Genomic DNA, 26,009 nt, shown 5'->3' on the forward strand with positions numbered 1-26,009 from the left:
TGTGAAGTGCCACTGAAGTCAATTAGTGGGCAAAGGGTTCACCCCAATGGGTCTCAGTCCAGGGTTGGGGATAAATTACTGCCTGAAGCTATCACTGTCTCTAAGGATTTTTAGCACACTGGGCAGATTCGAAAAGGCATGCGCGCACACACACACACACACCAGTTTAAAAGAAAAATCAAGATTGAGCACTACTGCTTTAAAAGAAGTCCAAGATTTGATGTGATATGTTATTAGACAGGTGTTTTGTACAATAGGGGCTAAATAGTTGTTCTGAATTTGGATCATTTTAATGCACCACAAAAGAGGGGAATAAATGTATATTTATACAGTGCATACACACACATAAATAATGTTACGGCAAAAGATGGTATTGGCTTGCACGTTAGGGGGTCATTGATAGAGCTGGTCAGGAAACTAAATTTCCCTTGCACAATACATTTTGAATTTTCAGAATTTTTTTCATGCTGAATTAGGATAAAAAGACAAAAATTCAGAAATTTTCACACAACTGAAATCCTGCAATAATTTGTTCTGGAAGCACTAAAATATGTTATGAAACAAATATGCTAGGGGCTCACCATTGCTATTAAGTGGTGGGTATTCCTGAAATAGAAGAATCATATCAATTTCAGCCAGGAGCTTTTAAGGCTTCTGGGGTTCCTGGCTCAATAGCAGCTCCCACATGCAGATTGTCTCAGAGATGGTGACCCCAGGGCTTCCAAGCTCCTGGACCTGCTTGTTACCAGGCCTATCTGACTCTCAAAGCCTGGGGAGCCAGCTGCCTAGAGAGTTGGACAACCCAGGTAGCTGGCTCTGGAGGCTGGAAGCTCTGGGGTCCCTGGTCCTCAGAGAGTCTTTCTGGGGATGCTGGCTATCCTGGAACCACAGACCCTGGATATCGGGATCCCAACTCCAAAGCAGTTCTTCAGGCAGGATGCCAAAGAGCTGGGTGGGCAAGCTGGAACGAAACCTGGCTGGCACACAAGTTTTGAAATCTATGTTCCATTGGAAGATTTGTCAAAACTGACACATTTCCACTTAATGTTTTGCTTTCAACAAATTGGTATTTTCCCAATGGAAAAACATTGTCAGAAAATTTCCGACTAGTTCCAGTCACCGATGATAGGCATGCAGGATGAAATTCTTAATAGAAAGAGTTGAAGATGTCATGCAGTAACTTCCATCAGAGACTCATTAAGGGACTGGGTATGCACAGTGTGGGCTGTTGGACCTCCCTGAGCTTCCTTTATGTTGCTAAACACAGGAGAGTTAATGGCCAGTCCACCTTTTCCAGACCACGTGGTCAGAGAGAAGCCCTGAACTAGAAGTTTCCCATGTGAAAGCACAAAGGCTGAGGGAGGAAAAGGGGCAGAAGTTGTGTTTAAGCAGGTGGATCTGCTGGAGCTGCGTGCAAGTGATAGTGAGAGAGAAGTCCCAGGCAGCTGGTTCTGGGCACAGGTGCCTGACCTTAGGTTCCTGCAAGAGGTTGTTGCTACCCCTGCTCAGGGAAACAGGACGTGTACATTCAGAAATTACTTGACCCCACATCAATTTTTATGCTAAACAACAAAGTGACCCGGAAAGCTCTGAAAACCTGCCTCTGCTCAGCAAAGAAGCAACAATATATACACAGGGGGACTAACAGGTGCGTGTGATAACACTGAATTCTGAAATTACACACAGCACTCTCTTGTAAAGATTTCTATTGTACTCGTAATGCTTATTCTTAAATTCTGCATTTCATTTTACAGTACCTCACACACAATTTAAAACATCCCCAAAAATGTTGTTGGCCCAGGCCTGATTGGCAGCCCCTGATTAGAACCACAAGTTACCTTGCAAGGCTGGCTTTTCAAGGTAAAGGCAATGTACAGCCATACACTCCATATCTTGTACTTTTATTGCATATGGTGAAACATCCAGTTACAAATTTGAACCTAAAAAAAAAAAAAAATCTATCTTGAGGACAGGCTCACTAGCAACACAACTACATACAAGACTTTCAGGCAGAGTGAGTAGTAAACTCAAACTTAGGAGGACAAATCATTTTTGCAGGACAAGGGACAAGCACTTGGTGATGTTAATAGGAGGGAGTGACAGCAGATATGACCACAAAGACAGTACAATATGGCCTGTGTTATATATCCACACAAACTCCATCAGTTTCGTATACTCAATAGAAAGCATGACATGTTGCCACAGTAGGGCTGACATGGCATATCACATTTCTGCTGATGTTATTAAATCATTCCAGCTTTAATGCCCCTGTTCACATTAATCCCACGAGGCCTTGATGGAATGAATGTATTTCATGTGTGCTTTTTCATATTGCATGTGCATTGTTTCAAGTTCTGTTGTTTTATGCAGTGTTGTTATAGCCTTATTAGGCGCAGGCTATTAGAGACCCAAAGTGAGTGAGATAATATCTTTTATCGGACCAACTTCTGTTGGTGAGAGACAAGCTTTTGATCTTACTCAGAGATCCTGAAGAAGAGCTCTTCGGGGAGAACCAATCCACTGATATGATTTGCATGCCCTAGCCAGTGAAGGGTTGCATGCAAACTCTCTCACTCTCTGCTGACCTCTAGCGTCAGTTAAGATTTTATTTAATTTAGGCATTTAGGGTTTTTTGGTTAGCTTTCCTCATTATATTGCAGAGCAGACTGCTCAAATGCAATTCCTAAGATGTTCATCAGGACAAAGAGGTGCAGCTGATATGAACCTTCTGTTTTTCCAGACTCTAGAAAGAGCAAGAATTTCTGACACCATAGTGCTCCAGCAAAGTTCAGGCATTAACACTTCAGGCTGATGTAGCCAAAGGTTGGTATGGAGATGATATGTGGTGGCAGATTATGAAAAGATTTTTAAATGTGGATGTATCTCCAACATAAAGAACAGAAAAATTGTATTGAAACCATCAAGTAATTCAATGTCTCATGCATTTTTAATTGTATCAGCCTTCAGAAAAAAATTAAGTTAATGTTTTATCCACTATATATTTTGTCCAGCTTTTGCACTGCACTTCTTTTAACAGAAGACACATCAACTGGGTGCATTTATATCCAGATTAAAACTATTAAACCAAACGCAGATATGCATCTCAAATGTACCTAATTTTGAGGGATATTTATTTACATAATACTCTGCTCTCAAACTTGATGTGACTTGTTGAAAATTATTTACAACAGAAATAAACAGATTTTATTTACAGTAGTGAATCATACAGCATTATATTTTCTACATGAATGATACCTTCTTACATACTGGATCTTCATTGAACTGTGTCACATTCACAGCTTGGTAGGTTGAGGTATGAATGCAGATGCCAAGGTAGGAATTCATCTGGGAGCATAATTTAGCCCACTGACTCTAAAATTGTTTATCTGGAAAGAAAATCTGTCCATGTAAAAATCAATGGTTGTTTGACCTTCTACTTAGTGCTTCTATAGCATCCTCCACCACAGAACATTACCTCACAGGCATGAGGTAAATTAGAGTACTATTAATTCCAATTTACAGAGCATGAAAATAAGGCACAGAGATTAAGTGATTTGTTCAAAATTGCACAGGAAATCTGAGAAAGAGTTGAAAACAGGACCCAGGCTTCCTGCTCCCCATTCCTGTGGCTTTACCTGAAGCACATCACACCTCTGACTGAAGTGAGGAGGGGAGGTGGGTACCTACAAGATGAGTTTGCCACTAGACAAAAAAAAACAAAACACAGCAACCCAATACTGACACCTCCTCCCCGTCCTCTTGCGGAGTACGATTGGGTTTTTCCAGCAAAACCAGTATTGAATGTGTATTCTGACCAGGACTGTGGGGGAGAAGAGAAAGAAAGCAAAGTTCACAGAAGATATGACAGGTACATTTCTCAGAGAACATTAGTAACAGTTTTACTCACATTTACAAATATATTCCTGCCACCTTTCACCCCCTATGGGCAATTTAAAATTTCAGTTTTCTGTAGGAAAACACTATTTTTAACATCTGATACTTGTGGAAAATGGCAAAGGATAGAAGCCAAGGAACATTTAGCAACAGGTAACAGTTTTAAGATATGCCATCTTGTGAACCTAGAGAGTAGGCTTTTATTCAGTAGAGATTACTCCTACATTTAATATGGTTATAGAATGGATTATCTACACTAGTTTTGTTAATTCCGTTTATATTTTGAATAATATCTAGCAGCACATTCACTAACAGAGGAAATATGCCCTTTTTCATTTTTCCCCAATGTATGCCAGGCAAAGGAAGACCCTACAGACATCTGGTAGAAAGCAAGCAGAGACCTAGTATAATCAGATTGATTAATGTCCTTTATGCCCACAAACTGCAGATTTTAGAATTCCTTACATGAAATTAGTTAGCCTGGCTTCTTTGTCCAAGATGAATGTGGTGCAAGAAGTGACTAGCATGAATGGTGAAATCTAAATTAGATTTTTAAAACTCAGTTGAATCATCTAAATTGATAATAGTAAGGAAATGTTTCTTTAATTATGAATCTTAACCTATCTCATGGCTTGGCTGACTTCCCACATTAATATACTGTCCAGGAAATCAAGACACTAGGGAATTGTCCAGATTCACTGTAGTTTATCAGTTTCACATTCTCTCACCTTAGCAATGTGAGAATGTCTAGATTGAAAAACCATTGACTGACATTTTACAAAGATGCTTTAAACACTTCTTGTGCTGTTAGGTTAAGTGCTTTTTGTTCCAAGGCTTATATCTAGGGCCTAAACTGACCTGACGCTATCCCAGGAAAGTTACAAGTGACTCAAGATGATAATATAAGTAAGTGATTGACAATATATGTTCCAGTGACTTACAGCTAAAGAATGACTCATAGGAACATTTTGTTTTCAGGCATATCAGGCTGGTGAATTACATAGTCCTTTTGTTCCCTGCCTTAGATATGCTACAGGGGTTATTTCCTTATTGTGTGGGCTGGCAACCTCATTTTGGTTAGATGGGTATCAATGGTGGTCTAAAGAGAGTTTCTATTACTTATAGAGTACTACTCTTTGCTTTTACTTTTAAGATGTAATAACTGAAATTTTAGAAAAAAGTGTTATTTTTCTTATGTATAAAACCTAGCACAGTGATTCTCAAACTTTTGTATTGGTGACCGCTTTCGCACAGCAAGCCTCTGAGTGCAACCCCCGCAAATTAAAGAGGGATTTTTTTATATTTAAACCCATTATAAATGCTGGAACGAAGCGGGGTTTGAGATAGAGGCTGACAGCTCACAACCCCCTGAGGGGGTCACAACCCACCGTTTGAGAACCCCTGACCTAGCAATATGCAATAAAACTGAATATAATATATAGTTAGGACCACAGTTATTCCTCACCCAAGCATGGATCAACCACCATTATGTAGCAGTATTATGTGTCAAATGTACTATAGCTAGATTATATAAGTATGCAAAAAGCCAGTGGTGTCAGTTGGAAGAGCTACATATTTCTCTAACTTTCAAACAGACAGAGAACTTTCCACTGTTTGTTAAATAAATTTGTTTTATTCACAAAAGGCAATGCAAACATACTGTACGCAAAAGGCCAGTTGGTTACTCCAATGGAACAAATCTACTATTAACACTCCAAATTCCCCGAAGACAGTATTTTCTATAAACTGCAGTCCCCTTCTCCCTCCACCCATTAGTCTTACTTTAGATAAGCATTTAAACTCTTCAGTTTAAATCTAGACAAAGAGGCAGTTGGAGCCTAACCTGCAAAATGAGTTTACAGAATGCATTCAATCACACAGCACTATGGGAGCAGCTCACCAGGAAGGGTAAAAGTTGTCACAGTTCCACTGATTTCAATGATGCTATGAAAATTTACACTAGCTGAGGATCTGCCCCTTCTTATTTCTTCTTCTTCCCTTCATCTATTCAATCTTTACTAAAAAGATCAAAATAATTTTGATCAGTTTCATGTATAATTTACCTACTGTAAGTGTAGAAAATATCCTAAAAAGACATTCACTAAATTTATAGGTACCAAACCTGCTCATATTTAATATTGTGGTGTATTTCTTCTTAGAAAAGATGCATAGATGTAAGTACGGAAAAAAGCTCTTATAGGAAAACAGTTACAATAATAGAATAGAGCTGCATTTATAGCTGCCAGCACCAGCTTTCTTCTCAAAATGACTACTTTTCATTGAGTTGTACTACTCCAAAAGACAGCAGCTATGAACATGAAAGTCCACTCATCAAAACAAAATGAACACAGAACATGTTTTAATCTTTAACAATTACCTTAATTACCAATTTTATTTTGGAATACTGGAATTTCTAAAAACAAAGATTTATTAAATAGACAAGGTGCTTGTCAACTCAAAAATATCTGAAATTTTAAAATCCTTTAAAACATTCTCTGCATGATGATATTACATATAAATGATGTCCTCACATATTGTTCAAGTGAAAAAGTGACATTTTTACACAAGTTTTTTTAGCAGGTAGCAAACAACTCAAAGTAGAATAAAGTTTACGCAGTTTGTATTTGACACCCATGGAACAAAGTTAAATACAATAATAAAATCCTCATTTTAAAGTTGCAGAAACTTGTATTTTATATGAAAAAGCAGAAGTTATCTACTATTTACTCCCAATATAAGACAGCAGGTATAAACCTAATGTAGAAATCTGAAGTTAAACAGTTCCTTTGGCAGCATATTTAGTTACAATCAGGCCTTAAAAATAAATATGATAAGGTATAGAAGAATGAAGAGATAAAACTGATCCCATTAACACCAAAACCCTCTAAATACAATTTTAATAACAATCAAATATTTTACACTATCTACAACTTTCAGAAATGCCTATGATTTGGATTACAAGAGATTATAGGATGCCAAATCCTGCAATATAAAGTGTCATGGGTTTTTGTTTTGTTTTTAAGAGTGTGTATATATATGCATGTGTACAAAATCTCAGACACAAACGGGCATACACACTATTTATACTTCATATATTATAAAGAACAAAATATCAAACACTTTAATCTAACTCCGAGCCAACTCTATTAATCCCAAATTAAGATATTGGGTAATATTTATACTGTCAAAAACTTTGAATCCAATAAAAACTTTCCTTATATTTCAATGACAAACATGAAAGAACCTATATTAATGTTAACGGGGTTTAATTTGATTAACTATTTGGAATAAAAGAAATCCTTGCATACAAATTTTCTAATAGCAAGAATTTTCCACAAGAATTTTGAAATGAATTTTCTTGGTTCTTTCCCCTCCTTCCCCCCCACAAAGAACACAAGGAATACATTAACAAAATATTTTAAAGGTGTCAGATTAAAGCACTTTACATTTATACTGAACAGCTTCACCTGGAAGGATAATGCCAAATTAAAACACTGGAGAGGAAAAACTACAGCTCCAGTTACACAAACTTGAGTATCAAATGATCAGGTACTGAATACCTTATTGTTCCAACATGAAGCTGCATCTGAATAAGATCATACTAAATAATGTATTTAGTAACAGTAAGACAAATGGAGGTGGCATTGAACAGATGGTGAGTTTTATTTTGGGAGAACACAAGGAAGATCTACCATGTAACAAGGTCTCATCCGGTAGAAAACAATGTACATCAAACGCTCATTTGTGGACAGGCTTTCAGATTTCCATGCATTTAACCAAGATATTTTATCAAAGTTTTTTATATCCATTATTCTTCCCAATCTAAATGTCAGCCATTCATAACAAAATTAAAAATATGTATAAATATAATCATATTAAGAAGCCAAGTAGGTAAGCCAAGTAGAGAGTGATGTGCAAATTTCCAGAAGTTAAAATAATAAAAAGGAAAGAAATCCCATATTCTTGGAAGATTATCCAGCTCTTGTAGTTCATTTACTCTATTACAAAAAACACCCATAACAATTAAAGTGTCAGGAAAAGTCTCCAGATCTTGTTTCTTTTCCACTGAATGCTACAGGTCCTCATGCATGAGGTGATTCCTTTTTTAAAGGCATGCTTGTCATTTTCAGTGTGTATCCATTCCTTATGTCCAAAGAGGAAAACAGTCCCACTAACAAAGGACCTTTGCTTTGGATCCACAGTGGTATAAGTATACACTCTCAAATATATTCATCTAGACAAGTGAATGGTGACAGTGAGAGGAAAGCCTAAAGAAGACGAGAGCTTTGTGGTCCATAAAGGTAACTTGTGCTCTTAGAGCTCACCTCCACCATTTTCAGAGCAAACAAGGCAGACTCCCACAGGCCTCTGATAAACAGCACTCCTGAGCCTCTCTCTAACCAAAGGGAATGAGACAGCTCTCCCACCCTTAAACAAACATGAAGACAGATTTTACAAATTGCCAGCTAAGTAACCTGCAACCTCAGAGCACCCGTTAGTTTGCAGCATCCTCTACCCACCTTTGGAAAGAAAAGATGCTGGGAGTGCCACCCCTTCTGGAGAAAAAGAAAGAGAGCTCCCTAGTAACAACCCCCTCCCCCTACACCACCACCACCACCACGAATTCCTTGCAAGGGAAAACAGAAGACCCCCTTGGAACTCCAAATCAAGTCTGGCAACACTGCAAAAAAAAAAAAAAAAAAAAACCCTAGAATTTTCATAATTGTTGTATTTACATGGTCCTCATTGCCAGAATATCAAGGAATAGTCTCCCTCTCCGTTCACACTTGCTTTATCATGCAATTGTTCTATTAGGTAATGCATCCCATAAAGCAGAACTGCTTATGGTATAACAAACAGACCTATAATTTGTCTAAACCACGGGGGTTTGTTGGAAGAAATACTACTGAAGTGAAAAGATTCTCTAAAACAGTGTAATGGAAAAGACTACAAAAAGAACAGATAAGGAACATAACTAGATTTTAAAGCACCCTCTCAAGTTTCCAGAAAAAAAAGGAAAGGATTCTCTTATTTGAGTTTAGATTTGAGAATGATACTCCACGAGATTGAAAGTTTTAGCTGATGGAGGCTACTTAAGTGGGGATTGAAATCATTTATGATTTTTTTAAAATCATTAGCTCAAACTGTCTTTAGAAAGATTCTGAACTGTCAAACTTGAAGTACATTTAACTCTGAAATAATTGCTTAGCTTTATAATGCAGCAAATTGGGTTGTTCATTTTAATCAAGGGAAAGTGTACTTGTATACCAATGACAAGCTATTTAAATCATGAGGATCACCAACATTTATGAATGCTTTTAGGAATATGGGCTTGGTTTATTTTCAAAGGAGAGGCTGTGGATGGTAATTTGTTTGTTGCTGTGGAACTGAATGAGGTGGAAGTGCCACAGGATAGCCTGCTCCTTGAGGCAAATTAGATGTAGAGTTCTGATAAGCTGACATATCCACAGACATTCCCATATGTTGGGTGTAAGCAGCTGTACTTGTTGCTGACTGAAGGCCAGAGTTCTGGTTCATGTATCCAGAGTTTGACACAGAATCTGGTCCAGGACTGCAACAGAAAAAAAATCATTTTAAAACAGCGACAGTTATGATTACCAAGTTCATTTGCGTATCACACTATAAGACATTTCAAAAGTGATTTGATTTTGCACATTTCTGAAGTAAAAAAATAGAACAAAAAATTTTACTGACATTTACCCACCTCTGGACTTTTAGTCCTTACGAATCTGGGGGAAATCAAATTGTATATTAAAGTCTTGCTGAAGTGTTACCTTAAATATGAAGCTTGAGCAGGCTGAGTTGCTCCTGAAGAATTTATAGTTTGAGGCAGGGACCTCAGTTGGCCCATCTGATCAGGTCCTAGACCGTAGCCTTGGGGAAGAGTGACTTGATGCATACCCTGAACCATGTAGTTCCCACCATGTGGTTGTACAGAATATGGCTGTAAATGAAACAGAACACACACCATGCATCAACTTGGCTGAATTGAGCAGTAATATATATAATGCAAGAGTACAATGCTCAGGTTCTGTTATATGTGTAGAGCCCTATGAAGCAGAAAATGGCACACTAAAGCCTGGAGAACAAGATTGCTCAGGAAGTCCACTTATTTGACTATCTCGAAGAATGAAACTCTCTCCGCTTCCCCCATCTCCCAAGCACGTGTGTGGATGGGAATTTAACAGAAGATACACAGATACTGTGGATCACAAACTGTGTTAGAGGAAGATTAGCTGATGTTCATTTGAAGACATTTCTAGCTGCACTAAGGTATGCAGCTCCCTCAGGTGATAAACGCACTGCCTACATTCACTCTGCCTCATTTTTCTAACTATTCCATCCTTAATTTGCACTATTGCTATTTCAAATCACACTGTAGGCAAATGTTTTCAGCAGGAGGATTTGGTGGTGATTTTTAAACGGTACCTCCCTTGTATATACACTCTAAGTGACTTTGTAAGTTAGTACATTTCATAAGCTAGGAGATAAATAAACGAGGTATGCAACAGGAAAAAAGTTAACCTTGCTATAAATCTTATATTATGTCAAGAAATGCAGAAATTAACACTAAGGAGGCACAATTCACACTTGATAAAGGAGAAACAGAAGTTGAGACCCCATTTATCAGGTTATTTGTACTGGTGAAATGTTGCATCTTAAAGACATACTTAAATGAGCAGAACATTTCCACTGTGTATTAAATGGCATGTATCCTATGTAAATAACTGATTTTTCTTGAAGTCTTTACAATTCAAGCCACAGGCAGGGTAAGCCAATACAGCATACACACACATCAAATATGAATATTGCACACATTGGTTTTGGATTTGGAATGAAGTTTACCTACATAGATGGAATACATAACTTTGTGCAATACAGCTGTGCTTAAGCACCATTTTGCTGTTTTTTCCACATCAGGAAGCACTCTCTCAGAAGAGATCAGCAATATTAAAAACTCCAGCTGTCTCATGTCCAGAATTTCTTTTCTCCCCCGAAATATAATGAATTTTTCATCATTTTCAAGAGCTCAAAGCACAGTATAATGGCTAAGTGCATCTTCTTTGATGTGGCAGTTACTATGGTAACTATTCTTTTCACATCGAACAATTAACATTCATTTAAAACCCACCTAAAATATGCAGGCACGTTCTACTTTTTCTTTCTAAGTGTCTCCTTTAAATAAGTCTTGCCTTTTCTCCTTTTTTGCTTTCATAAATGAACATATGTTGGGCACATAAGAGTTCATTCTGAATCCAATATTGGACTTATTTAACCCACTAATGCACAAAGTGTTTGTTACTTAAAAGGGGGGAAAAACCCACCAGATAGTGATACACCCAAAGTGATATATCCAAAGAAGAATGACTATATCTGGAAGAAGTGCATTGCCCTCATGATGCAACCATATTAGAAAGTTCAGTCATGTCCCTGAAAATAAATAGAGTAACATTTTCTTTTGGGATTAAGGAAGGACATATGACTCAGTAAATCTATCCATCTGTGAAACACAGGAGTATAAAAAAAATGTTTTGTTGAGTGACTCACTGAGAAAACTAGTTAACTGGGTTGTTAAACTTCAACACTCAGAATACAACATCCTTCTACTAACTATACAGCAAAGATTAACAATTGCATTTTAGTGCTAGAAGATACCTATTTTGTTCTAGTACATTTTATTCTACAGGATTTAATGATCATGAGGAAACATCAAATTGTTTAGAAGCTAGCAATAAAGCCTGTTCTCCTTTATGCTTTGTCATCACCCTTTAAAAAGAAGATGCATATTAGGAAAGCCTTTGTTTTCTGAAAAGGGTACTGACCTGCACTGGAACACCAGCTGATGTGGGTGGATAATGTGCTGGAGGATGGAGCTTTGAATAGGCTGAATACATAGGCGCTTCATTCATCAGTTTATTATAGAGTTCCAAGGCTTCTAGAACTTTCACATTCAATTCAGATAATTCTGAATGTTTCCTGATTAAAAAACAAACAATTTACTCAAAACTCCTTCAGAGTTACTTATACCTTTGGGTATTTTGCAACAGTTAAACTAAGAAGGTCTTTAAGCACAGTCTTAACTAAATATGAAAAAAAAAAAAAGACATTTATTTGTATTTTTAAAATGTCCAGCTCCATTCCAGTTATCATACTGATGAACCTTGGGAAAGTACGCAAGAGAAGAGGTTGAGGATTCTTCTTATAGTCAAATTGAAAAAAACAACTTTGTCAGTCTCCCTTTGCTATCTTCTTCTTTTACCCATTTATCATCAAGTCTCCTCAAAGGTCTAGGAGAAATCACTGCATTTGAGTATGTTCCCTTATTGATAACAGTCATCAGCAAATTGAAAGTTAAGCTCATAAAATTTTAGACACACTGCTACTGCTGTCAATGAAAAAATTGCAACTGTACATTCTTCCCTATTTAGACTGGAAGCTCTTTAGGGCAGGAACTGTATCTTGTTTATTTATTTATACAGAACCCAAACACAACAGGCTCCAGATCTTGTTTGGGGCCTTTAAGGCCCCACTAAAATGAAAATCAAACTAAATATTAAGAAGTTAAAACAAATAAAGAGTGAGCTTGTCAATTTTATATTCTATATTTTTTATTTTAGGTAGGTGAAAAAGAGGACAGGTATAGTAAAATGTGGTAATCCCATGCCCAGTCTAAGACCCTGACAAATAAAGGTGAAGCATATGTAACAGCGTTGTACTCCTTGTTTGAAAACACAAGAAAGAGACCGGCTCACCTATCAATCTCCTCTAGTTTTTCATCTATCATAGGACCCATCTGTTGACAGATGTCTGTGAAGACAAAAGTGTAATATATTGTACAATTAAAACTTTAACCCTAGTCAGGGGTAAGAATATATATTTAGCCGAGTACAGCCATATTAATGGAAAGATTATAATATTTGTCTACTACCTAGTCTTTTTTTAAATTTTGCTCTTAATTTTAAATATCATCATTAAAGAAACCAATAATTTTCCAGTTATTTCAAAAGGAGGAGGGAAAGCAAGAATTAGTTTGCTATATAACTAAAACTACTGCCTACAAACAGCATTGAAATTTCACCAAATTTCTCAAATAATCCTCTTAAAACTGCTTCATCTACATCTAATGAAAATCAATTACTTTAGAGCTACAGCACAGCATACCACCACCAATGAGACTGCATATTGCATGACGTTTAGGAATTCATGCAGTGACAACAGAGATTTAAAAATCACTAAATATATTGTCAAGAAAAGGATTACAATGTAAAATCCACCTTCCATTACTAAGTGTACACTGTCCATTAAGGAAGGGATATTTAATAAAACAGAAAATATAATGCCACTATATAAACCTATGGTATGTCCACACCTTAAATACTGCATGCAATTTTGGTCGCTTCATCTCAAAAAGATATATTAGAATCGGAAAAGGTACAGAGAAGGCCAATAAAAATTGACTAGGGCTATGGAACAGCTTCCATAGGAGGAGAGATTAAAAAGACGAGGTCTGTTCAGATTAGAAAAGACAACAAAAGGGGGATATGATAGAGGTCTATAAAATCATGAATAGCATGGAGAAAGTGACTAAGGACGTGTTATTTACCCCTTCACAAAACACATAAACCAGGGGTCACCCATGAAATGAATAGGCAGTAGATTTAAAACAAAAATAAGGATGTGCATCTTCACAAAATGCACAGTCAACTTGTGAAACTCATTGTCGGGGGATGCTGTAAAGGCCAAAAGTATAACTGTATTCAAAAAGAATTAGGTAAGTTCATAGAGGATAGGTCCATTAGGGGCTATTAGCCAAGATGGGCAGGGATACAACCCCACGCTCTGGGTGTCCCTAAACCTCTGACTGCCAGATGCTGGGATTGCATGACAGGGAATAAATCACTTGATAAATCCCGTCATGTTAATTCCCTCTGAAGCATCTAGCACTGGCCATTGTCAGAAGACAAGAGACTGGGCTAGACAGACCATTGGTGTAACCCAGTATAGCCATTCTGATGTTCTTTTTTTACAGCGATATAGTATTTTAAAACATCTATCCAATTATAGTTCACCCAGTCTCAAGAAATAGATTTAGTTGGTTATATTCTCCCCCATCCTCTTAGCATAATTTCTCTAAGAACAGAAATGTCATCGATTTTTTCCTTCCTAGCACACACAAAACAGATATTTTGATTAGTTTAGGGAGGTATTTTTTATAATGTGTACATGAACATGTTCATATGAGATACTCCAGGGGAAGCTCTTGACAGAGAGCAAACACATTTTCATATAGCGCAACAGGATTTGAGAATATCAAATGCTATTACCAGTTTCTTTACCCAGAGTCACTTGTTCCTCCGGGACAAATAGCTCCACCTCAAGCAGAGTTCTGACAGCACCATGGGTCATTCAAAGTGATGTTTTCAGTGCCCTAACTTTCAGAGGCTGAGTAAGTCAATTATGCAATATATAACAAGAATTCTATTTAACTAACAATTGAAGATTTTGGTCCCAACCATATACTAGCCTAATACCACCCAAGACCCAAGCCCAACATACCTATTGGAGCCTTCTATCAGTACAGACCAAGAGTACTTGTACATTTAAAGCTCAGAGACCTCTCAAGTAAAATGAGAGAAACAAAAAACAAACTATGCTTTTGTTCTTAGCTGTAGAATGACATACTAAAGTTAGCATGTTTAGTAATACTCATAAGAATACTGATAAGAATACCTTCTAAGTCTAGAAGATCTGCTGAATCAGGCTTTGCATCTGTAGGATCTATACTCTGAAGTACCTGCAGCGCTCTATCCATTTTATCCTGAATGACAGATAAAAGATTTTTAAAATGTAGTTATTTCTAAAACATAGCACAGAGTTCTCTAGTTTTCATTTGAAAATGGAAAAATGCCTCTCTTATAAAGAGATCTAAACAAGGTTTTTCTCCACTGTCTATTTTCACCAGTCAGCACAGAAAGAGGTTGTGATAGCAGAGAACTCATCCCAGCACACCTCTTTCAGTCAGGTGCAGTGCTGCAGCTTGGCTCTACTTGAGCTTCCCTTCACCTGGGTTATAAGCAAGTCCGGACAGACCTTTTTACTGAAGAACATCCGCTTCCAAGAGTCTCATTTATTAATGACAGTCAGAAGCGAAAGGCAGACCTTACTCAGATGCACCTGGGGACGGACATTCATCATCTTGGGCTCAGTCCAACTACTTTTTCCTTCAGGAGATATTTCTTTCTTGTACCTGGAAACAATCTCTTTTTGGAACCTCTCCCAGCTCCTTCTATAGGAGCTTCTCTTTTCTATAGCTCCGTCTCTTTTCAGTCCTTCCTTAATGAGCTTCCCTCTTCTCTCCGCTCATTCCCAATTGGTTGGTGGGAAAGGGGAGCCTTGCCCTGCCCTCTTTGCAAGGCTCCTGGCCCCAGACCCGTAAAGGTACGATAGGATTTCCTCCCCAGCACCACTAAATCCTGGGACTGCTTTCTCTCTACCCATATCCCCCCCTTAGGTCCTTATATCTATTGCTTTCAAACCTTAAAAGGCTACTACTGCCCTTAAGTGGCAGACTACTCCATCACAGATGTACAGACTAATATTTTCATAAAACTTGTACAAAACACTTAACTCCACATTTTGTAGTCATTAAAAATGTCTGCTTCCAGAACAAGATATTAAAAGGTACTAGTGGACTCAAGAGTGTTTAAGGCTAGACTGGCAATGCTTAAAGAGTATTGGAGATCTATGCAGCCACATGCCAAACTTTCACACATCCTCTATACCTGTCAAAAAATGTGTGTGTTCTGGAATGCTATATTCAGTGCTTTCCCAAAAGAGTTATTTTAAGAAAATGGAAATCTGCAATTCCTCCCTCATAAACAGACTGGCTGAGTGATATCTCTACTACTGCATTAGTGAAAAAAGTGACTCGAATAGAAGTGTGTGGAAAAAATACAAGGAAGCCTAGTCACACATGAAACTACTGCATACCTTTGCAGTTTGGTATATATTAATTCCCGATACTTGTGGACTACGTTCTCACTTAACTATCTATTTAGTCACTTCAATTATTAATGCTCTACATGACCTTTATATGTACAGGTGTCCATTCTCCCCCACCCCCATGGTTTTGTAGTGAACACTGAACTTTATTATTTATATGCTATTTTCACTTTGTGTATGTATTTCTATATATTATGTTTATATGTAATATAAAAATAATCAAAAAAGTTTCTAAAATAATGATTGCATACCTCATCTATATAAACAGGTTCAGGTTCTGCAGTCTTAACTTCTTCTGTAGTATCTTCAGTAACAGGGGGTTTATCCACAGTAGCTAAGAGAACATGAGTGTCAGTTCCTCTTCTTCATCTTTGTTACTATACTATCCTAAAAATACACCCTCCTATTCTTAAAAAAAAACAAATATTCAACACTGCATAGTTTAAACTGTTTCCTTAGGCCCGAGTACAAATACACTCTTTGATGGCAAATCTTTAACGTCAAAGAGAACTTAAAAAAAAGCAAATGACTCCCAGAAAGTGATGCTCTTAGGTCTTCGAAGAGGGGAGAAAACATTGCATTACAGCAAAACAAACTCCAAGTTGATTAGTTTCTGAATGTGATAGGTTTTACTTGGAATTTAATCCATTGTTCCTTGCACAAACATTCAAAACTGTGACTCAAAGTCAGTAAGGGTAAGTGTCTATTTGACCTCCACCAGTTTCTAGAACAACCCCATCATTCTCACGTTTTATATCATGGAATTTTAAGATGCTCGTGTAAACATTTAGACTAACTTACAAAGATAAGGTGGGTGACGTAGTAATATCCTTTATTGGACTAACCTCTGTTGGTAAGAGAGGCTTGTCTCTCTAATATCTTGGGACCAACATGGCTACAACAACACTGTATACATAGAATTACTTCTGAAAGTACTGGTGTGAATCAAGGTATCAATTTTTACCTTAAACTGAGTTATACATGAGCATGAATAAAATTCAATGTTAAACTCATGTCTAATGGCACACAGAATCCAGGCTATATTCCGGCAACATTTTAGGTGGTATATTCCTGGATTCAAATATAATTTTTTCTTCATGAGAAACCAGAATACATGAAACAACAGAACCAGCTTTCTGTAACAGGACAGTACAGAAGTTTAGCAAAAAGGAGACAAAAAACAGGGGTGAAAATCCTGGTTCCACTGAAGCCAGAGGCAAATTCCCACTGACTTAAATGGCATCAGGATTCCATCCCTGGATTCTCTTCCTGGTGTACTGCATGACCCTGGGCAAGTTGCTGTACTGAGGGATTAAAGAGAAGCCAAGTTGAATATTTCACTTGCCCACCTTTTTAAAGCATCACATGGTAGCTTTTAATATGTAACTTACCTGTCTCAGGTTCTTCATTTAAGTTAGAGGATACAAAGTTAGAAGGGAATAGTCCTACTCCTCTCTGATTTTCACCTTTCCACCAATTGGCATCACTGAGGAATTAAAATGTTTAATTAGAAAACTTTAAACATTCATACCATTAAAAACTAGATTTACAAATAGATTCTAAGTAGCTGGAGGTTCTTATTCCATCATTCTATCTTTCAGTTATTAGGGAGGTATTAGAAACCATAAGTGCTATTAATATAACGTTAATCCTCAACCCTCTAACTCAGGCAAAACTTCATCAATATCAGTGATAACACTGCCCAAATAAAGGCTGTGTGCCCATTGGAGCAAATTGCGGAGTACCTTCTGCAAAATGCATGGTAGTCAAGGGATCGGAACAACTTGCGGGATCAGGCCTATAGGACCTGCAATGTTCTGTGCTATTCTACTGTAGAGTATAGTGGAGGAAATTCAAGTCAAAAGATGCTGTCAATTTAGGAATTACAATCTGCCTGAAATTCACCCATACACTGCAACTCAAAAATTAAAGTTTATTTTCTTCAATTTTGTGCATTTGACAGCACCGTCTCAATACAGTCTGTTTCTCTGATTTATATGGGACCTTCACCCAGCAACAGAGGAGAGGAAAAGCATTTTTACAGACAGGAAAACTGTAGTAGTAACACACCAAAAATCAGTAGGACCATTCAGGGGGAAATGTAGTGCCTGAAGCTTCTTTTAACTTGTCACAAATTAACTAAATTTTGAGTTGACTGCGTCCCACTAACTTAACCTAAAATTTGTACAAATATTACACAAATTGGGAAAAACAAAGGCAGAGCTACAGTTTCTGCTCTAATGCCTACTAGCAGAAAAAGGAGGAACAGTAAGTCACTGTTTGCTAAATAAGGACAATGCTGGCAGAGAATTAAGTTTTATTTTCCAGCTGAAGTCAGGGCAGCTAGTGGTGGCAGCAGCAACAGTGAAGAGTAAAATTATTAATTAAAGAAGTCTATGACTGTCCCATTAAGACTACATCCATAATTAGTCTGTAGAGCACTTTGATGATTTAAAGGACAACATAACTGTTAAATATGATCCTAATCATTTTGTACCTGAACAAATGTGGACACAGTCAGTAGCCAGGGCTTTCATCATTTCTAGATGGAGCCTGAATTTATTATACATCATTACTAGATGTACAGAGTGCTTTATGTCAGGGTCAAAAGCAAAAATCCTTGCCTCACAGTACTCAGACTAAAGACACAAATAGTACCGATCTAAACTGAAGACGATGAAATGTGGACGTCAATAAAGGGCTCTGTTGACGTCACAGAAGATCTATGCACAGGCTAGCTAAAAGTAATTGAAAGAAAAATAAGAGATGCTTAGAAATTATTAATTGGAAGCTGTTCCAAGTGTAATGGATGGTGTAAAAGAACGCAATATAAGGAGTCGTAGAAAGAAAAAGAAAACACGCAGGACACAGTTCATAAAGAACCAACTTAAATGATCACAGCCAACATCATGTTTCAATAATAAAATACACCTTCATCTAAACACACTGTACCTGTCATCCAAAACGATGATAATTTCTCCACTTTTAAAGGTGAGCTCATTGTCCTCAACAGCTTCAAAGTCATACAGGGCTCGCACCTTCCTTAAGACCTTCTGATTGTTCTGTTGAATTTCTGCAGATGGGTATAAGGATTTAGTTTCCGTTTGCTGCTGTTTCTGCTCTTGCAGAGATAATTCAATAGCTATGGTTTGGAAAATAAAAAAAGTAAGTCTGTATATTTTATTACTTATGTATGAATAATTTTAGTTTCTGAAATAAGAAAAGTGAAAGACCAACGTCATAGAATATATTTTAAAAATGAAGAACATGATATATATCTGTTCTTCTGATTAAAGGTATTTTGAATTCAAATTTCTTATTCTTAAACTTTTAACCTGTCTAAACTTCAATAAGTTTACTTAGCCCTACAATTTGAAAGTTCAGAAGAAACTAGCCATGAACAAGTTCTGAAATAGATTATAAAAGCAAACATGTTACTTACAATAGCAATTTCAAGTTCACTATAAGACACAGCTTTCATGCTAACACAGTGATGTTACCGATAGTACCAGAAATCCTGTATACTAATTCTTTGCTGTGTCATGTGAGTAAGGATATCTGTACTCAACATGAGAGCATAAAGAATAAAAACCATTGTAAAACCTGCATCTTTCAGAGTGGACAGATGGGGAGGTGAGGAAGAGATGGGATGGGGCAGAAGGGAAGAGGAGATCAAGAGCTCTATAAAGAGGAGGAACAGCTGCAGTACAAGCAGTGCCTCCAAGGCCCAGGCCAGTGGACTGCATATGGGTGTAATACCTCTTATCCACCACCTCCTCCAAAGCTTTTTTAAAAATAGCATATTATTCTCTCCTGACCTCCCACACCCTTATCACTTTCCATTCTGTGGAACAGTTTTCTCTGGGTACAGTTTTCTTTTTTAGTGGAAAATGTACGCATGTTAACAAAATGTGTTTCAGAGCACAAGTATAGAACACTTATAAGTGTTACATTTCTAACCAAAGGCTGTGACTAATAAATTTACCTTTAGCTATATCTTCATCTTCTTTGGTTTTGCTTGATGATGCACCATTCTTGGCAGCACTTGTGAGAGTCTGCAAATGAATTGGCAACATGAATCCAGCTATGTTTCAAGCAAAAAAGAAAGCTCTACAGTTACTGTGTTTTTTTAAAAAAAGAATGTATATGTAACAGTATTACATACGTACCTCGCCATCATTTGACGCCATCATTTCATCACTAAGTGGAGATCCCTCACCCCCCCCCCTTTTTTTAATTTACTCCCCACGGCTTCAGTTTGTTTGTTTGTTGTAGACACAAGGAGACCATTTATTACTATTATTTCCACCCCTCTCTGCAGGACAGTATGCCCCCAGCCTCTCATACTCCCCACTGTTGCAATGCAATTCCATCTAAGCACAGGAACAGCAGAGGAAGTCACACTAAACAGCACCTAGGTTAGGCTTTACAGAAAGGAGAAAGACCTTTTTGCTGTGATGATGAAGAGCCACCCTCCACCCCTACGAGTATTGTGCGTAGGGTGAAAGGAAGTAAAACTGGTTGTCTGCTACCTTAAAGAGATTAACAGGAAAAAAGCAAGGAGCATATACAACAGGGTGGGATTCTCCTTGAAGCTTTCATAAACCCTAGCAGAGAAGGGGCCTTGAGGCCCAGCAACAGTAGACTCAGTGTAAGGCCCCAGCAATGATACGGTTTCTCATGAGTCCTAAACAAACATTTTTTGCAAGAACAAATGTTAATGAGCAATAAATCCTTCAATCTCACTTGTCTGTAGGGCAACGCATGAGGTAATGTAGCTGAAAACATTCAGCCTGTCAAGACACAAACATAAAATTTTATCCACAAGAGAGACAATGAAGTGTAACTCGTTGTCAGTAGTTCAGCATTGCAAGCCTGGTCGAAGAACTCTCCATCCATGAATTCAAATCTTTGCCATATCTGTCATTTACAACATATGCGTTTACCTCCAAGTCCAGTCTCTTACTTTTGTTTTGACAAGTCCCAGTTGGCTAGCAGACAAAAAGCACCTCTCTCAATGTTAAGTAGGGCAAGATTCAAAGTTCATGGAACTATTTTATGCAGCACACAATACTTTCTGTCTTCTTTGTTTGTTTGTGATTATTCTAGCCAAATTCTGGAATGTACCATACACCTACTATACAGAGAACTAGCCATACCAGGATAGAGGGGGTAGCCCCCATCACCCAGAGGAAGGGCAATTCCTGAAATGGATGGATGGTTGTGTGATTAAGAAATAGGACAGGGACTTAAGAGATCTGTTTCCAGCTCTGCAACAGATTAAACGCATCTGGAAGATCACTTGATCTCCCTGTACCTCAGCTCCCCATCTGGACAACAGGGACAACAATATTCATCTCATGGGGCATCGTGAGGATAAATAAGTCAGTGTGTGAGGTGTTCAAATAGTCACCATTAGTGCTACAGAAACACCTAGAAAGTGCAAAGTAGGGAGGACTCACAACATGCAAGGCATTTAAATTCAAGCTACTGGACAGCTCAGGAAAGTTTTGACTTAGTCTGGGATGGTCAGGCATCAGATGCCGCTCCAGTCTCCACAGTGGCAGCATGCAGCACAACTTAGTCATCCGCTCATACATTCTGAAGGCGGGAAAGAAGTAAAAGAGGAAAATGAACAGATGTGTGCCTGGTTCTGGAAGGGAGAAGGTCACTCCTAAACGGGGACATGAAGCCACCGCTGGTTTTATAACCTGCTCTTTTAAACAGCAACAGAAAGATGTCACTTCAATAGATTATCGGTCTCTTACCCCCATATTCATAACACAAGCACATCATTAGAAATATAATATGAAAAAAGTCTTTTGACATGTGTCAGATCAGAATTATATCTGTCATTACCTGAGATCCAGCTGTAGGAAAAGTTACTCCCTCTTCTTTAAGAGATTTAATAGTTGCAGATATTAAGCTAAATTGAGGGTCCTTTTGAAATTCTTCTGACCACTCCATCATTAAAGCTTTTAGCTTTTCACATACTTTAGGATGAGCCTATAAAGACAAAGTTAAATAATAACTGTGTAGAGAGGGACGTTTACAGACATAAAAAGAGCAGAAATCACTGTATGCCAATAATTCAAAACCCTGTAACGTAAAAGGAGATTCAACAACAAACACTCACATAAAGTTATGATTGTATATGTTGCCGGCATGTCTTAAATAGTGCATTACATCTTACATGCCCAGGCAGAGTACACTATGAGGACAGTGAGTGGGAGCCAGCCCCAAAATTTTCCCACAACCTCCTGTGCATCCCTTATCCCTGCCTCCCAGGGTGAAGCGGGAACAGGGATCCCTGGGGGTTGCTGGAGCACACTGCACAAAAGCCCTGGGGATAAACTTCACTGCTCCACAGCCAGGCCCGGGGAGTGGGGTGGGGGGGGACAACGACGACACACATGTATGTTTTTCTTCCGCAACCTATGTTTTATGACAAAAAACCCCAAACATATAAAAACACCTTCATTGAATGTCCCCTTTTTAAAAGAATTGCAAAGTTTCATTTTAATAGTGTGACAGCCCTGGAGACGGATGTCCTAATTATCCTCAGAACAGGTGCACATGGGCATTTTCCTGCCAGCGTGACTCAGCCTAGAGGTGGAAAGCCCAATTCTCAGATTAGATGGTAGTTCAGTATAAAGCCTTCTCAAACTGCAGTGACTCTACTGAGACACCCACCAAAAGAGCTAATGTACTCATGTTCTCCTTTTGGGCATCTGAGTCCCACAGGTAGCACAATTACAGTCAGGAAACAGTGTGTGCAGTAGTTTTCCCACAGTGCAACACATCTGTAGGTCTAGAGTGTCAGCACCAGGGGAGAGGGAGGGGCACTAGACACTCTGGGATAGGGTTACTTTGACTCAGGTCTGTGCACTGCAGCGTGGACACCAGAACCCTAGGTTCAAGCACGGGTCAGAAAATCCTTGACCTAGGGTTAGAAATGCAGTGTAGAGGCTCAAGCCCAGGGTTCCCGACACAGGTCCACTGACTCCAGTTCCACTACCCTAGGCTTATATTGCTGTGCAGACACACCCTAACAGGCTGTTTAATTGTGGTGCAGACATTCGGGCTCTAAGACCCTGTGAAGTGAGAAGGTCCCAGAGCTCAGGCAGCCTGAGCCCAAATATCTACACCGCACTTAAACACACCCTCAGCCCAAGTCAGCTGGCACAGGCCAGCCGCGGGTGTAATTGAGGGTATGTCTAACATGCCAAAAACCTCAGATTAGTTAGAGGAATTTGCTTTAATCTTGGAAAAATTATTCATTTTATCTAACAGTGTTCCAATGGTTCTATTCTTAAAGGATCTTCACATAATAAGAGGACCAGTTCTAAAGCCCTTCAGCCTCTCTCACAAGACAGCCAAGATCCTCAGATGCTGTAAATCAGCATAGTTCCATTACCCATAATGAAGCTATGTCAATTTACACCAGCCAAGGACCTGGACCTGAGTTTGCAAGCCACGTGCAAAAAGCAAGTCATCATCAGATAGTATCTCTCTCCCCTACAACACTACTAAAGAGAATGCTCCAGAATACATTATAAATATAGCTTAATAACAATCTTACCACAAGATTAAAACATAAATGTTTGAGGATTAAGACTGAGTTTATCTGCTGTAATGAAGTCACTTGTTACTCCAGAGAAACCTCTTTAAGATGTTCAATAACCAGCATGAGCATATTTCCAGCGAAAAGCAGCCCTAGGATAGTTTTCTTAGGGAAGAAGACTACCATTTGCCAGGAAAAGGTGCAAGTCTTCTGATGCTCTTTTTCATTCTTATGACCTTTTCTTCCAAAGGGATGAAAAGACAGTGGAAGAGAATGGGGACTTTCCCAATCACATGGTGAACAACATCCCTAGGTAGACCCAGTTCTTCAATAGGATTAGAGGGAACATTTCTCAACTACAAGTGCTGTCTTAACAGAATATGAAGGACAGATTATCTCGGCAACAAGTGGATGGGTTGGGGAAGAGGAGAGTGCAGACTTCGATACTTATTCCTCCTTTTGTTCCTTCCTAAAGGGTAAACCATCAGAAATTTTGTCAGAAGGAAGAAACAGCAGAGGTCATTCTAATACGATATGGAAGACCAGTCTGCACTAAACATCCAGATGATGGGTGGTGATGATGGAATCTGATGGTGGTTTGAAGTTACTCTCTCTCTTTCCCCAAAGCATCCTGGGGAGCAAGAAATGAAAATGAAATCCAAAAATAAAAGAAAAAGGTCAAAGAGTTGGTATCATGGGCTGAAGACCTCCCATTGCATAATTCATCATAAAACTTTTCTCTTTTATGCCTCATAACTAATACCTCTTCCTGATTAAGGGCAGCAAACACAGGAATTGCCAAACTGGATCCATCTAATCCAGTATTCTGTCTCCAGCAGTGTCCAGTACAACATGTGTCAGATTAACTGGGGGCGGGACGGGGTGGGGGGAGAGCAGATGTGAGATAATCTGCCCTCCTGTTCCCCTAATCCCCAACTGAGATCGGCTTAAATTCTGAAGCATAAAGTTTAACATCCCTTTCAACAAATTGTTAGCACTAAAAACTCTGGATATTCTTGTTACCCATATAAATTTCCAAACTCCTTTTTGGCCTTGCTAAATTTTTGGCCTCACTGCAATAACCTGTGGCATAATTTCAGTCTAATCATGCTATGTAAAAAGTAATTTTATTGACTGTCCCTTTGTTCTCATGTTATGAGACAGGATGAACAGAATATCCCAACCTCCCTTCTCTATGCCATTCATTATTTTATATACTTATGTCCTTATGTGTCTCCCTTCTAAAAAGAACAATCCCAATCTCTTTTCACAGTAGAGTTTTCCCATGTCCCTAGTCATTTTCAATGATGTTCTCTCAACCCCTCGCCCCATAATTATGGGCTATGAAAGACTTCTACCAAATTAATGAGAGACAATTTCCCTTTGCAGGAACCATGCTGATTAGGTCCTATGATATTATAATCCTCCAGGTGTTTTATTATTCTATTTTTAATTGTCATGTCAACCAGTTTACCAGGTACAGATATATGGCACTCTAGTATTTAATATCTCAGGTCACCCACAGAGCCTTTTTTAAATAGGGGTTAAACATTTGCTATCCTCCAATCCTCTGTTTCCGCTGCTCTTTTTTAATAAGATTGCATACTGTTGTTAGCAGCTCAGTCATTTCATTCTTGGGCTTCTTCAGAACTCATGGAGGTACAATCTGGGCCCTATTACTTATTGCTTTTTAAATTATCAATTTGTTCCAGTATCTCTTCTAACGCCTCAATTTCTGATAGTCCCTCACATTTAAAAAAAATACTAAGCAGAGCTGGGGTTAGGAAACTTTCCAACAGCCCATGTGGTGAAGACTGAGTCATTTAGCTCCTCAGCAAAATCCTTAGCTTTCGTAATTACTCCTTTTAATGCCTGGTGATCCACCAATTATTTTACCAGACTTCCTGATTCTGACATATTAGAATTTCTTGCAGGGTGGATAAAAATAGGATTTTTTTTTATTTAAAAAAAAAGGGGGGGGGGGTTTAAATTTAAATAGGTTTTTTCCTCAAAAAGCTTTTTATCAAAAAAATCCAATCTAAAGATAGTTTTAATTAAGATACATTATAGCTCAAAGATACCATCATGGAATAGGGATTAGAAATTCTAAATCTATAGTATGACACAATATAATCATGTAATGTTTAAGAAAAGTTTTGTAAATGTGTTCCAATAGTTCATGGATCTTATAGGGTTCCAGGGGCTTCTGTATAGATCATTTAGGTTAATTTTTCTATCTACCCAATGGGACTCAGGGCTCAGTCTAGAAGATACCATCAGAGACGCTTAGTTTTGCAGTTCTCAAACTGTGGATTTGTGTCTCCAGAGATAACATGTTTGTTAACAGCAAAAATGTTTTTAAATAATATATAGAGGTGAGAACAACACACCTCAACCCTATTGTCCCTCTGCAAATTTGTGTACACAGAGTCAATCCCTTCCCTCTCTCTAAAAAGTGCAAAGTTTCTAAAAGCTCAATGAATAGAAGATTGTTGGGGGCAGAACAGATCTGGACAAGGATAAGAGG

The 26,009-nt window shown here is 38.1% G+C and overlaps 1 protein-coding gene across 3 annotated transcripts in view; it reads right to left on the reverse strand.

Annotated features, from left to right (window-relative positions):
* Positions 1 to 5,571: 5,571 nt before the first annotated feature.
* Positions 5,572 to 26,009, reverse strand: part of STAM2 (signal transducing adaptor molecule 2) — a 33,308-nt gene continuing 12,870 nt past the window's right edge. For 2 of the 3 annotated variants that reach the window (XM_074967346.1, XM_074967348.1), the window contains exons 5-14: positions 21,778 to 21,924; positions 19,904 to 19,973; positions 18,871 to 19,060; positions 17,310 to 17,404; positions 16,170 to 16,252; positions 14,647 to 14,734; positions 12,669 to 12,723; positions 11,739 to 11,892; positions 9,690 to 9,859; positions 5,572 to 9,466 (exon numbers count right to left, since the gene is read on the reverse strand). In XM_074967346.1, coding sequence (XP_074823447.1) covers positions 9,238 to 9,466; positions 9,690 to 9,859; positions 11,739 to 11,892; positions 12,669 to 12,723; positions 14,647 to 14,734; positions 16,170 to 16,252; positions 17,310 to 17,404; positions 18,871 to 19,060; positions 19,904 to 19,973; positions 21,778 to 21,924 — 1,281 coding nt within the window. In that variant the 3' untranslated portion in view covers positions 5,572 to 9,237. The remainder of the gene's footprint in view (positions 9,467 to 9,689; positions 9,860 to 11,738; positions 11,893 to 12,668; positions 12,724 to 14,646; positions 14,735 to 16,169; positions 16,253 to 17,309; positions 17,405 to 18,870; positions 19,061 to 19,903; positions 19,974 to 21,777; positions 21,925 to 26,009) is intronic. The other variant, XM_074967347.1, reaches the window with a different exon arrangement.

This window comes from Natator depressus, chromosome 11 (genome assembly GCF_965152275.1).
Source record: "Natator depressus isolate rNatDep1 chromosome 11, rNatDep2.hap1, whole genome shotgun sequence".
NCBI classification, from domain to species: Eukaryota; Metazoa; Chordata; order Testudines; family Cheloniidae; genus Natator; species Natator depressus.